At 36.7% G+C, this 16,547-nt stretch overlaps 1 protein-coding gene across 2 annotated transcripts in view; it reads left to right on the top strand.

Moving 5' to 3' along the window:
* GRM8 (glutamate metabotropic receptor 8) overlaps positions 1-16,547 on the top strand; it is a 424,254-nt gene that overhangs the window by 237,918 nt on the left and 169,789 nt on the right. For both annotated transcript variants that reach the window (XM_067564317.1, XM_067564318.1), the window contains one exon: positions 14,895-15,095. In XM_067564317.1, the coding sequence (XP_067420418.1) occupies positions 14,895-15,095 (201 nt within the window). The remainder of the gene's footprint in view (positions 1-14,894; positions 15,096-16,547) is intronic.

Below are 16,547 nucleotides of genomic sequence, written 5' to 3'. Positions count from 1 at the left end.
ACTGAACTGAATATGCAGAACATCTCTACTGGTATTTCTGAGATCGAGTGAAACCCAGACTCAATGTGAGTTCATCTACTGTATTGGTTTCCCAAACCTTTTGCTCAGATCCAATTTTTGGATTGGTACAAGCTTCTTACTACTGTCTACATTTGAAACCAGCTCAGTATTAGAACCTCTACCACATTTTCTGCACATTTCTGATGTTGTTATTGTTATATTTGAGCCACAGTCCATACTGGGTGTACATTTTAAATTGCAATACTCCCACCGTCTCTATTTACTCCTGTCTTACTCTCATTATCCTTATTTAACCATCTAGTTTTAAGCAAAATTTGTGGGCTAACCCCCAAACGTTGCTCCTTCAGCTCGGTGTCAGCCTGTTTCCTGAACTGGGTGAGAGGTTTTGCCCCTTAATGCATATACAATACACTTTTGTTTATTTCTTAATCCATTCATTTGAGATATCATATTAATTTTTCAAGTAAGCCTCTGAGAAAGATTTTCCTTCAGATGTAGTAGGCTTCTGTATTATATGAACAGGAGCAGTCTGATCTCTTCCCTCTAATAAGTTCTATTAACTTCCAGAATTGTATGTAGATTTCTGAATTTCCTGTTCAGGCATTTTTCCAGGCCCTTAACCTTAACATGTTCATATCATGGAAAACTCTATTGTCTACAGTGGTCAACTGAAGCTCATCTCTTCAGTCCATTTTCCCAGTTCAGCCAGGGCATAGTGTAACACTAATCCCATGCTTTCTCGCACAGCTTGATTCTGATGTTCCAAGACAGCTTCCATTTCTAACTGCATTTTATCCCTAACATAAGACAATTTATCATCAATAGGTGGTTCCTATGGTTCTGCTAGAGCTCCTTTGCTCTTGTTATAGTGAGCTGCTCAAGCATAAATAGCAAACCAAGAATTATTTCCTGAAAATTCTTTGGCAAATAAGTTCAAATAAATAAATTTGAGCCAGATTCTGTCATCCTTACTTAAGTGGAGTAGTTCCTTCCTCATACGGTCCCATTAGTTTCAGTAGAACTATTTGTTATGTTCGGTGTTACTGAAAAGGCAAAATCCTCATCTAGTGTAAACTGCCATTCACTTTGCCAGCTGAGGATCTGACCCACGGCAATTAAGGGTGGAAGAATCTGGAACTTTGAGAAGATCTCTGTTGGCTCCCAGACAGTTTGTGAACAGAAAGGAAAAAAAAATCTTCAAAGATTTTATGCACAATGTATTTTTTTACCCAGCTCTGGAACATAAATCAGGCATATTTAATCTTAATATCCTACTTCATATTTCTAAAAGGCTAATAATAGGATTTATGATTTCCTTTTCATACCAACAGACAAATATGTAATTGTTGTGTTTAACCAATCATTAACATACACACTTTTAATATCCTTCTTGTTAAATATATTTGTCATGGTTTTTTATCTATTGTATGCAATAGTGATATTAACTAAATAATAATAGCCAGAAATAAATTGGTCTATCACTAAATAAAGCAAATGATTTTTCCAGCCTTGGGTCTGATTTTGCAGTTGTTACCAGGTAATTCTCCAATTAAGATATGTGGGAGGATGTCACTTGGGTTTCATTGAGATTAATTCCTTCACAGTTTAGTCATATAACATCTATGGACATTAGTCCAGCAAATGGCTTTGCGAATATATTTCATTCACCTGGTGGACCAGTTGAAAATGTTGTTAACCCTCTTTGAATGACATGCCTTTCCTAGAGTCATGATACTGAAGGAGTTAATATCATTGACATAAAATGGCAGTATGTCCTTTCCATTTTAATTTGACTGAATGAATTGCAATATCTGTTTGTTGCTGTTAATAACTGCATCTTGTGAAAAACATTATTTTATTCAGGCTTGTTAGATGTCACATACAAAATAGACAATCACTTTTTTCTCCATGCTTTGCTATTTGTATGTGTGTTTAAAAAAGAGTTTGTTCATTGTTATACTCCAGGGAGTTTTTTATAAATTAGCTTCTCCCGAACATTAACTTGTACATCTGGATGCTATTAATAATGAAGAGAGCACTAGCCCCAAAACTACAGATTTCCAGTTGTCTGTCAGGGTAGTGAAGATAAAGAGCCTAAAGAGACTATAAATTCATAGCATGGAAACTGGCTGGTACTTTCTAGCTGTTTCTTTGTGTTGCCTAGTTCGCAGGACTGTAATTATAAACTGATTACAACTAGGAAAAATGTCTCAGTTGTTCTCCACCCTGAATAGCAATTACTGTGTTATTGTGTTTCACTCCCATTCCTTTCTGTTGTTCTTTCTGAACATTACTAGACTATTTCAGACTTTACTGTAGCTTTCAGGAAGCTGAAATTACAAAATAAGTATAATCTGGTTGATATGTTTACAATGATGATTGTATTGTGAATTATATATTAGTTATTATATATCTAAATGTACATATACATTAAAATTGAGGGTGTTAGAGTGAGAGTCACCAAAATTTCTCTGAACTACCCTATCTCTAGTTGTTGTTTTTTTTATTGTATTTGAATTTATTTGAATTTCCATCACTTCTTTCTCTCTGTCTCTCTGGACCTCTGATTTAAAAATAAACAAGGAAGAAAATGAAGAAATCGTTCCACTGTCTTGCATTGCAAGAGCAGGCAGTTACTTCATCTCTCCTGAAAATTAGACTTCTAAATATGACATTCCAGACATGGTCACAATCGTGTAGTCTGAGACATATGAGGACAGCTACACAGCTGGTGTAAATCAGCCCAAGACTATTGACTTCAATAGAGCTGGACTGATTTATTCCAGCTGAAGAGCTTTGTCTTGGCAACTGCAAGTGTCCACAAATCATGAATCAGACCCACACAAAAAAATCCCTTCTGTTTTTTAATTTTTCAGGGTACACTCAGGTCATGTTTTCAAGAATTTATCCACAACCATGAGTGCTAGAAATGCGCTTATTATTATTTTTTTTTTTAAAAACCCTGAGATTCTCACAAAATCATAACTGAGATTCTCACAACAGCTGGGGCTTTAAGAAAAACACTGTACAGTGCAACACTTGTGATAAAATCATGAGAGTGGGAAACACTGAAATCTTGCCAATCATATCTATAACTATACTGAATATCCTTAAAGATACAGCAGCAGAAGATATTGAGGTCAAACCTAGTTGAATTCCACAAGCAGCTTATCAACTTCCTAAGCATCCAGGGACTCAGTCTCTACCCTTGTATTGTTCTGGCTTCCTCAGTTCCCGTCTGCACCTCCCTCTTGTTATCTCTCCACAGTTCCAGTCCATATAACATTATGTAACAACTCCCACCATGGACCAGTAGCAGGATTTGAATCCAGAATTCTCAGCACCAAAATGTAAATCTCTACCATTTGAGCTAATAGACTAAAACTCCAATTCTGCTGTTCCTAAAGTTAGTGGCAAAACTCTCATTGACTTCAGTGGGATTGGGGTTAGGCCCTAAATCTATTAGATAGCAGCTGTAACAGGCAGCTGTCCCTTGCAGACCAGCCAAAGACAGGGTTGTATAATACCCTTTATGAAAGTGTTACGATTACATCTGCTCACTTATCCATATGATGTGCCCAAGCTAGTAAAATTAATAATCCCTACCCAGTTGTCTTTTTCTCTTACTGTCATTTGTCTATCTAACTCTTGCCACCTGTATTGCCAAATTCCTGTGTCTGTTTCCCAAAGGTGGATTAGCTATGCTGGCTCAGAATACTTTGCTTCTATGTGTCACAGCTGGTGTGTGGCTTAAAGTCAGCATGCTCCTGTTGCGACAGACAGGAACAAAGAATTCTAGGGTATAGCAGTGGCAGCTGGCCAGTTGAAGAAAACCAACTCAGGATTTCTCTGGTAGTTAGAGACAGCTGGAATAGGTGATCCCACAGTGGGAGTTCAGTGAGCAGGACCAAAGGAGCAGGATGGAGGGCTAGAATGGTGGGAAGTAAGGTGACTGGTGAAAAGAGAAGGTTGGAAAGGAGACAAAGTTTCACTTGCTAAATTGGAACGTGAACTGCACAAGGTTACTTTTTTTTTTTTACTGAGTTCTACAAAAGACTATTAGTAGAAGTAAAATACATTACATGAAAATGGAAGGAGATTTTCAAAATGAGGTAAGGAACAAGGTGAAAGTTGACTTTTAACCAGCTTTTACTTAGCGTATGTTATCAGACTTCCTATAACAAGCTGTCTTTTCCTTCCACACAAGCTTCAGAAAGCCTAAAGCGGCATGTCCTTTTTCATTTGATTTCTCCATGTATCAGAAGAACCAATTAGATTTAAGCTGTCCAGAAGCTAAGATCTTATATTTGCTCAAGTTTATAATGATATGTATAAGCCACTAAAGATTAGCCTTTTTGGTTCATACTACCTCTAGACATCATTGATAAAAGTACAGCTCCAATCCAATAATTATCTGCATACTGGTGTAGCGATTTATAACAGTGTAGCTGGTTATAATTCTTTCTACATTGTTGGTATCAATATGCAAAATTACATTGCATCAAATGAGCCTATATTGTATCAAATGAATGCACATACTTCATTTAACAGTATTCTGTGTATTGCACTGATTATTATATTTGATATTAATAATAATATATTTATTTGTCATAAAGCCCCATTTTGTTAGTTGTTGTACAAACCCAGAACTAAAAGACGGTCTCTGCTACATCTGGGAAATTTAGTTGGACAACTGGTATCAACATCTGGAACGAACCCAGACTTTTCCCTCTGACAACCTTCCCTTCTCCCATTCACACTAAGGAAAAGTAAGATTAAACAGAAGCCTCTTGTGTCACATCCAAAAAGTCACCAAACTCAGCCTCTGTTAGACTGCTTAAAGTGGTCAATCCCTCTCCCAAGTGCCCTCTCCCAAGAATGCAAGTCCAGCTAGCCCTAAGAGTGCAATACTGGCAACAAGAGCTTACCAATGCATTGCAGTTGACACCATTTAATTTTAGTAGCAATGTACAAGAGGTGGAAATGCAGTAACAGGGTACAAGTGAGGTCCAGTTTGAAGTTATTTGAGGACTTGTTGATTAGCTATGAGCCTGCTAATTGTTCAGCGTTGCCTCATTCAGTGTGTCTCAGACAAATCATTCTCAAATTTGCTGCAAGCACTGTGCCAGCATATCATCCCCAGCCCCAGCCCCAGCCCCGAGAAACACCAGCTCGCTCTCTCTATCGTAAACTACATTCTTTCTAGATAATGAACCTGATTTATCCTCGTGGGAACAGGGGCTGTAAATTGACCCTCTGTGCCTACAAAGGGATTCTATACCAAGACAGGGCAGGCAGCAGTACTAACGGAAGACAGCTTAAATTTATAGCCAAGGCTCCATAAGAGCTCTGCCAGTGGAAACTGTGCAAGACATGCACTGAATCAGCACTCCTGCTTGCCCTAGCCCTACACCCTTCCCAGTCAGCCCTAATCACTTTCTGAGCAACATTAGCTGACTCCAGGTCCCTTGGCAGTGCAGCATTTGTGGGTAGGTTGCACCAATGTGTCTCCATCTAAGCAAAATTTCTTCCACCAGAAGCATGCAGTCTGTATCACTGAATCAAGTCCACTAGATTTTAGCCAAAACTATAACTTACTGTGGTGTTACTTTTAAATAGAGATGAACAAAAATAACTCAAATTAGAAGTGCAGGGAAATTACAGATTTTCACTTTGCAAATTTTCACATGTGGAAAACACCTATTTCTAAAGTTTTTGTGAAAATTGGTTAATTTGGATTGGAGATGGGTGATATTCCTCCATTTCCAGCAAAGAAGATAGGTTTATTTTTGCTGCAATAAATGTTAAAAGCATACCCTGGAATCATTCATAACTCTTGTTGCAAAGTTTCTTGTTGCAAATGTTGCCTTTCTTTTTATGGAAAGCTGCAAAAAACTGAGGTGAAAGGGTAGAATATTTACTTTTCACAAAACTGTGGGGGTTTTATTTTTATTTTTTACAAGTTGCATCAGTGATGCTGATTTATGCTCCAGTTTTTATAAAATAATAAGATCCTAGAATTAGGAGTGGGAGGATTCTGGTTCATAGAAAAGTTTATTAACTTATAATTGTGTTTATCAGTGGTTTTTAATGTATTGTGAATAAATATTTGTAATATAATAATTTTTATTAAATCTATTAAATATTTATTAAATTTGTATTAAATATTAAATAACCACCTACCAAATGCTCCTGTTTGTCTCCTGAGAAGCACCCATTCTGTCTACTGTCAAGTTCAGTCCGATACATGCTGAAGGGGAGAAGGGGGACCAAAAGGGGCAGTTTGCTCCAGGCCCCCCTTTTGAGAAGGCCCCAGCATGTGGAATTTGAGTGAATGGCATTGCAACCTGGCACAGAAACAGTCTTTGACCCAGCCGCCCCCTGTCGAACTGAATGGTGCTGTGCCAGGTCACACCACTCATTCAAATGTGGCCCAGCTACCCTTCTATCCCTCCTCTAACAAGAGAGGGGTGGTTGGGTCAAAACTGAATGGTGCTGCAACTCCATGCACCAGGTTGCAATGCTGGAGCAGGGAGTCAGGCCCAGCCCTGTTGGACAGGAGCTGCTGCAGATGAGCGTGGGATAGGCCCACTTTCCAACCCCATCCTGCCCCTAAGTCCTTCATCTTACATGGCAATTTTTTTTGGAAGGATGAGGGGCCTCATTTTTAGATTCTGTCCCAGGGCCCCCAAAATCTCTTTGTGTCCCTGTTTGCAGCTGACCATTTCTTTTTCATCCTCCCTTTGCTTCCTCCTAAAAGAGTACCTTTAATCTCCAAGTCCTTAACTCTCTCATTACTATTTATTTCCTGCCAAGTTGCTGAATACAGCCACTTTTACTGGTGCCATTCTCCTGGAGACTGGATACCTTTATATGGACTAAGCATTTATTTTAATACAAGCAGATCAGTGATCAAATTTAATTATATACCCAGAGTGAAATTCTATTCTGTTCTATTTTGGCTCTTTTATTGCAATTTTTGCTGAGATCTTTGTAACAAGTTGCATTAACCACAAGCCATTGTCTCCATAAAAATAGTGTGCAGTCCTGAAAGTTAATGCATACACTACAAACACTGTATTTTCTCATGGTAACCACACAACTAGTGTGTGTAACTACAGTAACTATACATGTGGATACCACTGATTGTGATTCCCTTTTGGGTTTAAATCTCTACCCCATTATGCAAAGGAAGTAGACGATAGTACGCAGTAGTACAGCACAGCTGTACACAATAAATTGCTGACAATATTGATGACCTTCAGAAGAAAGCAATAATAATAATTAAAAAACAAAATAGTGATGAGCACAGTAAGAGAATTAAATTAGTGCTCCCTCATTCTCTTCCTGTAGTTAGAGCACTCAACTGAGATGTGGGAGACCCTAAGTTCAAGTTCAAGTCCCCCCTAGACCTGTGGGGGACTAGGGTTTTGAACAGAGCTCTGCTACCTCTCAGGTGAGTGTCCTTATCACTGAAGCCATGGGATATTCTGATGTGTGGCTTCCTCAGTCCCTCATGTTGAAGCTTTTCCACTGTAAGACTTGGCAGCTTGGTAGTTAGAGCACTCAGATGGAAGGTGGGAGAGGCAGGATCCAGGCCTCTGCTCCACTGACTTTTAAATTTATTTACTCCCAGTGGAACAACTTCAACAGGAGATATGGAGGGAGTCCCATAGCTCCAATGGTTAGGGCACTGACCTCAGAAGAGGCAGTGCCCTGTTCAAATCCTTTCTCTCCTCAGGTGGAGGGGGAACCTGAACCAAGGGTCTCCCATATCCCAGCTGAATGTTCTAACTACTTGGCTGAAAGTAACAAATGAGATCCCTCTCCTCAACTGGCTTATATGAGTTCTCAAATGGGGCCTGAGCCAGTAGGCAAGCTCTGAGCGTGCTTACTGGATAGGGCTTGCAGGTAAATTAGGTGGAGGAACCTCTATCTTCCCCTGGTTCATGTATCGCTTTGGGGAGTAGGTGTCTGGTTGCCTCGATTGAGGCTGCAGCAGACAGAGGCAGAAACATGGGCACCTAGGGAGCTTGTATGGCAAAAATGTAGGTTCCCAGGGAGTTTAGGAACTCACAGTGTTCAGTGGAAGCTGCGAGGGGGGGTTATGAATTCCAATGGGGCCTGATTCTGGGATTTCGGTGCCTAAACTGGCAGCGAGGCACCTATTATGAATCTAGCTTAGCGATATCTTAGATGGGGTTTCTATAAAGGAGATGACATTTGTGTACCTTTGCAATTCTGTTCAAGGTGAACAACGTTTATGTACACTTTGTGCCTAAAATAGAGAGAAAATACAAGGAGTATGGCATCACTTATTTCACTCACAGTGAAAAATGGACCCAAAACTACTCAGTACCTGGTGAAAGGGTGCCAGTATTAGAGTGAAGTACTCTTAGTCCAGGTACGACTCAGGATTAAAGCCAAATCTTCTGTCTAAGGTCTCTGCAAAACACAGGATCTCCTCAGCCAAGTGTAGGCTACTTCTCTACGGTTTGCCATTCAGACTAAAGAGTGTGCCTAACCCACACATCCCCCAATTACCAACTAGTGCCATTACTGTAGCCAGATACCGGAATGTTCTTTCGTGAAATCTCTCTACATTTAACCCTTTCTTTGGAGAGGTTTGTATCACATACTCATATGCTAATATAGTCCAATAGTTCAATAACACACACCTCATTATGTCCTTTGCATAACAATACCATATATACAACTATATTATCATTATTATTTGTACTATTGTGGCACCTAGGAGGCCTAGTCATGGGCCAGGATTCCATTGTGCTAATCTCTACAACCACAGAAATAAAAGCTACAAAGATCTTACAATCAAAGTATAAAACAAGAGGCAATAGATGAATACAGACAGACTGATGGGGAACTACATGGAAACATTGAGAGGTATAGATGAAGGCCTCATATTTTCCTTATGATCTGAACTATTTCCATGTTACTGATTATTGTGGGAACTTCTGCCAGATATTTGGACATCTTTCAATTAATTTTAACTTTTAGTCACTTGATGTTCCAACAGTTAATTAAGTTTGGGATTTCTCCAAACTTTTCTGTGCTATCCTAGCAACTAAACTGAAAATACCTAAAGTAGCGTGTCGGGTGCTCCCTATAAACTGGAGTTTGAGTGTATTACAACACCATTTTTTTCCTAACAATCAAATAAAGGAAAGGGGCATCAGTGGAAATTTTGGTTAGAATTTAGATAAGATTGATTATGATGAGATTCAGTAAATGGTTCCATTATATGCCATCATTAAATGGAGAAGTGTGCGTTTTATGTTTGGAGAATTTTAAAAAGTCTCCATAATGATTAAGCTTGTTGGAGCCAATGTGCCACTGTTGTGATTTGTATGAAGTGTTGTGGTAGCTGTGTTGGTCTCAAGATATTAGCAAGACAAGGTGGATGTCTCTCATTGTTGTGACTTCACTCTTTAAAATTTTAATAACTTTTAAAATATTTTTAATCAACTTATCTTTGCTCCTGGGCCCTGTCAGTAAATGAGTTTAGTAAAGCAGGTTTACTTCCTTGCTTTCTTTCTGTTTGCTATAAAGTGGGAGGGAAAAGGGTTATTGGGTATTATTAATTATGGCAGAATCTATTTTTAGATTGTCATAATTCAAGAACACCTTGATCATTTCACTTCATATTTGATTAAAAAGATTACCTCAGTTCCATGCCAAACCTACCAATTTTGAGACCAATATTCCTTTTTTTTGGGTAAATATTAGGGAAGGGAGATTCAACTTGAGGCTTATAACAGAAATTCAGTTCCAGGAATCTAACTATAGAGTGATTGCTGCTACTCCTTTACTACTTAAGTATGACAGTTGTGAAACTTGATTCAGTTTTTATTGAAATTTATAACCCTGGGTTGAACTTTTATGTTCATAGAAGTTGCAGCAGTGATAACTAAAGGGCTAAAGAACTGTAGCAACATGATAAAATAGGGTCCAAATCAGTCATATTAATTCAATGGCCATTAAGCCCTGGAATAAAGAAAGAATGAAAGAGCCATGAATCATTAACACTCTTCTAAATGTCCTGTGATATAAAAGCTTCAAGACTAAGGCCCTTAATCAGAACGGAGATAAGAATCTCTGACAAGTGTTTTTTTTTTTCCCTAGCTCAGAATGGAGAAAGGAAGATGGGACTTTGGTGATATTTAAGTGATTATGTAAATACTTATGAAAGCTGCAAAGTGCATGGATTGAATTACAAATACAGCTTCACCAAATTTGATGATAGTTAGCTCTCTGGCATAAAAACTGAATTAAAAACTGTAAATGTCCTCTATGATGTCAGATTTATTTTAGTGCTATGACTCCCTCCCTTGTGACCCAACTCCTCCTCTTTATTCCCACTCCTGCACTGTCTCCTATAGCTTTTATACAATGTTTTGGAGTAAATATGGTGTTTCAGGCATAGTCAAAGTATATCCTACCTAAGATGTGAACAGTAGAACTGTAAACTCCAGGGGCACATTTTTGTTATGAGGATCTACTGGGGGAATCTTTAGCGCTAGCCAGTAATTTAATAGCTACAATCCACTGATAACAAATACATTTCCATTATTTACATCTTTATGCACAGGGAAAGATTCTGTTGTCCTAAATCACAATGAGTAAGTAGTACTTTATTGCATGAGTAGTTCCCTTAAAGAAAACAGACTACTGACTACTAATCAATGTGATTAAGAGTGGCATAGTTTGACCCACTGTAATTTCAACAACAGACAATTTATGTGTAATGCACTTCATAGATTGATTTACAATTGTTCATGCTCAAGACATTGTATCAAACAGATAGTGTGATTACAGACCATTATTTGAACACATTTATTATTACTAGAAACAGCACACATCATAGTGAATTTCTGATTTACAGATCACTGTTCTTCACAGCATTTAAACAGTGTTGTAGGATATGATAGATGCAGTATTCAAACATTCTGGGGTACTGAACACACTAAGGGTTATATCTTCATGTATTATGATTAATCTAATTAATGGTTTAGTGTTTTGAGGGCTGCAATTAACAATGAAGGCAGATAACTGGAAATGGAGAAACCTTCTGAATTCCACATTAGAAAATGCAATTGTCTTTAGAGATTCTTAGAAAGTGGGGAAAACCTGAAAAAAGAAATGATCATATGTCAGGGATGAGACTTGAATTCCTACGGGTTCCTACGTGATTAGAAAATGTGAAACTGTTAATAATGTCACATACAGTATTAAAAACAATACAAAATTGTACCCAGAAGTACTCTATGCTAACTCAACTTCTGTATCTACCTATACTGCTAACTAGAACTGATCAAGAATTTTTCTACAAGACTTTTTTCTTGGGAAAATGCTGATTTATCAAAATTAAAACTTTTTGACAGAAAGGCTGGTTTTGATGAATTTTTCAACTTGAAAATTTTTTGCAAAAGAACTTTTGAAATTGTTGAAACATTTCATTTTGACTTTTTAAAATAAAAGTTCTGCTTTTCTTGTTTAAAATGACTTTTTGTTTTGAAATATAAGCTAATTATAGTACAAATATTAAAAATAAAAAATGATCAAAATAGAAATGAAAAATTTCAAAATTATGCAAAGGAAACATTTTGCTTGACTTGAAACTGATTTTAATTTTTGCTTCATAAATATTTTTGAGATTTTGACTATTTGTCCTGATTCAGAATAGGGAAAATATTTGAAATCTCAAAAATGTTAATGGGATGGGAAAATCATTTCCTGCTCAGCTCTACTCTGAAGTGTCCTCATAGTCTATTATTTGGTGAGCTAGAACAAATAGGCACAATCTGTAAAAAAAAAAAAAAAAAAAGTTATAGGAGACAAGTTAATTAAATTAAAGAATCACATCCATTCATTGATTGAGGAGAATACTCAGTTCTCATCCTTCTGCTTGCATTGCTGTTACATTTCCAATTTTCCCTCTCAAAAAGTCAAGAAAAACAAATTCAACACTTAATTTCCTCTCAGAATTGCTTCCTATTTAACATCTTTTCTGTGTGAAGAAGCCAACACTTTTGGAGGCTGTTTGTGAACTAACTTAGTCACCCACTGAGTCAACATACTATGTTACAATATATTCTGTTAGAAAAAACAAACTAAATTATTATCAAAATAACTTTATATGGCAGCATACATTATATTATTTAGTCCAAGATATATTTACTTTGTTGTCTATATGAAGATAAAGTTCTGCAGTTCTCTTGAGTTGTAGGCAAATTTTGCCTGAATATATAGTGCAAGATCAGAAACTGTAGCGCTCATTAACGAAATCATTAAAAAGTTCTTCGGCAAGATTTATAATGTGATATTCTTTCATTAGGGCTCCATTGTATGTAGAAAGATGCCCCGTAGACCTTAGTTTCAAGATATAAATGAAAATGTTATAACTTGATATCCATGGCTAAATAAAAACAATTCTGGATAATAATGACTACTAACGGTGTGACTTTTTTTAGTGGTTGATATATTTATGGCATTGACAATATGCACCATTTTACAACTATACATTAACATTTACTTTGGGAAGTACAGCATAATCAAATTTAACAGTCAATTAAGTGGATGAGTCACTGTCATCTTTGTAAATTACTGTTTTAAATGTTTGAGAATGCTAGAAAAAAATTGGCGAAAATCTCAAGAAGAATGAACTGCACACAAACCTGAATTATTACAGTTTTCCTCTTTCATTTAACTATGGAAAGCATAGAGCACTTGGTATAAACTATACGGTTTAAGAACTACTTCCTAAAGGTCTTTAGCATCTTTGAAACAGAAAAATCCTGTTATTTCATTCTTCCACCTTTTAATTAAGAAAACTCATACAGTACTACTAAAATAATAAACCTGTTTCTAAATTTATGGTGGTAAAATGATTTATGACCACATATTTATATGGAATAAAAATGAAAGATTATATTGCAAATAGGGGCTATTTACATAAATCCCATGTACACTGATGGGAAATTAGGTCTCTGAATAATGAGCATTCATAAATCTGATAGGGGAATTGGACTACATATTTTTCTTTAATTGTTTAGCAAAAAGAAACTTTACTGTTTACACATTTGCACCATTGATTTAATTGCATAAATGTTTGTGAATTCAATGTTTTATGCCTTAGCATTTATTTCTAGAGCATGAATTTTAAATGTGCAAGCTTGAGTATTTGCAAGGAAGAGCTTGTAAACTCATTCAGTCAGAGGACAGAGGCAGTACCATGTGATTTACTCCTCCAATCACTAAGCAACATAGCTTGAAACGTGTCTATCCAATTGCTTGCAATCAATCCAAAACATGCCCCAAATGTGTATTTCAAAGAACTAATACATTTGAAGAAATTACAATGTTCTCACTAATATTCCCTAAGTAGAAAAAGAAGCTAGTGAGCTTCTTTTCCAACGTTCTGAATACCTACAGTTTCCGTTGAAAGTCTATAGGACAAGCAGGCCCTCGGCATCAAAGGTTGTCAAATTACAAATTTGCCCACCTCTACAAAGTAGTCTAATTTTCTTTGTGTCCCATGTACCATTGGAAAATTGCATTGCAGGACTGAGGGCCTGATGGAATAAAATCTTAAAGGTATAATCCCAGGCTATTTTCAGTTAATCTTTGTTTACATGATGTGTCTTTATGACTAATAAGGAAAAGATTCAACACAGAGATGTTGCAGAGACCTTATGCTCAGTGTAGTAACAGACCTAAAGAATATACTTGTTGCTCTTACCTACTAATTCTCTGAGTTTGCTCAAGTCTGCCTTCTTAAAATCCATTGTCTTTATTCTGCTGTTTTCCCGCCTACCATTATTTAGAATCATGAACTCTATCATTTCATGATCACTGTAACCCAAGCTTCCTTCCACCTTCAAATTCTCAACCAGTTCCTCCCTGTTTGTCAGAATCAAATCTAGAATGGCCTCTCTCCTGGTTGCTTTCTCCACCTTCTGTAATAAAATGTTGTCTGCAATGCATTCCAAGAACTGGCTGGATAATCTGTACTCTGTTGTATTATTTTCCAAACACATGTATGTATCACTGAAGTTCCCCATCACCATCAAATTCTGTGTTTGGATGATTTTGTTAGTTGTTTTAAAAAAGCCTTATCTATCTCTTCCTCCTGGCTAGGTGTACTCTGCCCTTGCTAACCACCCATACCGCAAGCTACTTCATATGATCCATATGTGGCACTCATTTGGTCTGTATTTTTTCTGTGAAAAATTTAAAAATTATGAGAAAAAGCAGCAAAGAAATTGGAACAAGACACATGATTTTCAATTTAAAGCATAACTCAGTGTTAAATATAGTAAAAGGACCTCAAAATAGACTTTCTTAAACACAGAGACAGATGGCAGCAACACTTGGCAAAAAAATCACCTTCCTTTCGCCATGTTTAAATAATGTTTATCAAACAATAGATGTAGATAAAAATCAAGGTATTCTCTAAATTTCATTTAAACTAGAATGGCAGACTGCTTGTAAAAGTTCCTATAAATAACAGTAACCAGCTGTTCAATGGGTGTCAGTTAGCCAGAAAGAGAGATTGTGGAAATACAAATCTATATTTTTTCTCTCTGTTTTTTCTTATAATGAAATCTTTCCCAGCCCAGAATTCAATATACAGTTTATAAACCTGGCACAGTGTATAATGATTAGAGGTAAAACCAGATGGCCATACTTTATCTTTTTACTTTGTTCCACTGATGGATAGCTGGGGCCTAATTTGATCTATCAATTGATTCGAATTTTTTATGATGTACTCCAAGAATGCGCATGTGTGTGTGTGCGCGGACATGCACACATACAAACTGATCTGATTCTTTTTTTTAATATCTGTTCCATAGGCTTAGAAAGAATTGCAAGAGATTCATCCTATGAGCAAGAAGGAAAGGTCCAGTTTGTCATTGATGCTGTATATTCCATGGCCTATTCACTCCACAGCATGCATAAAGATCTCTGTCCTGGATATATAGGTCTGTGTCCAAAGATGAGCACGATTGATGGTAAAGAGCTACTTAGTTATATCCGGGCTGTAAACTTCAACGGTAAGTAATAAGCATTTTTTTCTTCTTCTCTAAATACTTTAGAAGTGACAGGATATGTTTTCTTCTATATATAGGATACTTTCAGGCACAGTGGAAAACACAGGATTAGAAGCAGTTCTCATTTTAATCAGAAGTGTGAGTTTTTCCACCTGCTTTGAAACCCCATCGTAACATTAAGCTGCTGCTAAAAGAGGCAGACGTTTAAAAATAAGAATCTGTCAATCAAAATATTCTGGTGGAAAACTGCTATTATAGAAACAACTAGAGGACTCATGCAGTCCTATTGACAGATTAAATTCCTATGATGGTGCTTGTTCGTGCATTCGCTAGGGAATGAATTGTAGAAAATGTCTTTTTGCATATTATTTTCTTTTAAAGTCAGTGTAATGATTTTCCTACAATAGTGAATGATTTGGAGGTTGATTTGTATTAACATATTTAAAACTTGATTCAATAATTGCTATCTGTTCTGGGTCCTTTTCTATTTCATTGCTTTTGACTCAGTGATTTAGTTAATTTAAAGCCATGCACAGTGTTAAAAAACAACAACAAAAAACCACCACAACAACCTATACTGCATAAAATGCTGTGCAGCTGGGATCTGCCTGCTGGGGAAATACAGTTACTGTTGCTTATGCCGCTGTCAGAAGAGGCTGATAAAGAATATACTTAATTTATAGGTATTAAATTGAAAAAAGTAGAACATACTTTATGGCAAAATGAGGTTACTGAAAATGTATCTTCTGTCATGAAAGTCATAATTGTTGTAGATTACATTTGCCATTATTTTCAGATGAATTGATACAATGTTCTTTAGTGGATTTCCCTCCCCACTATGCCACATTTGGCTGTAATCCACATACCAGACATGCCTGCTAACCATACACAGAGTAGCACTGTCTATCACAATATACTCCAGTGACCTCAGCTGCCAGCCTTTTATAAAACAGCACAAGGTCGTTTTCAATTTAGCTTCCGAGTAGAAGCTGTTTTTGCTTCAGGTAACAAACCAGACCATTTGGCTGATATGCACGGTGGCTGTGATTTGCAATATTTTTTTCTTTCTTAAAAGGTTTTTCCTTTTCCTTGTATGACATTTTCTTGAACAGGGAATCCCTGTCTCATTCAAGTGGGTTTGAATGATTATTTAAAGATTTTAAAGAAAACCTTGAGCAAAATAGGTAATTGACAAATGGAAAATGTTCTGATGACAAAGTAAGGTTTGCAATGATGTTTCCTATGTTTCCAATAAATATTCTTTTGAGCCTAAGTTGTTAAGGCATAAAGAAAGTGATCCATTTTCATTTGGTTGGTGTAAAAGTTTATCATAAAAAGATAAGCTGTACAGTTTATTTCAAACAACTTTCACATTTGTGTTTGATCCATACCTGTTGTGATATCTCTGGTCTGCTATAACTGTTACTGTAAACACAAGGTGATGAAACATGGGGT

Source organism: Emydura macquarii, unplaced genomic scaffold (genome assembly GCF_026122565.2).
Source record: "Emydura macquarii macquarii isolate MOO-44397 ecotype Brisbane River unplaced genomic scaffold, CSIRO-AGI_Emac_v2 contig_2636, whole genome shotgun sequence".
In the NCBI taxonomy this organism is placed as follows: domain Eukaryota; kingdom Metazoa; phylum Chordata; order Testudines; family Chelidae; genus Emydura; species Emydura macquarii.
This window is presented reverse-complemented; position numbering and strand designations above follow the sequence as displayed.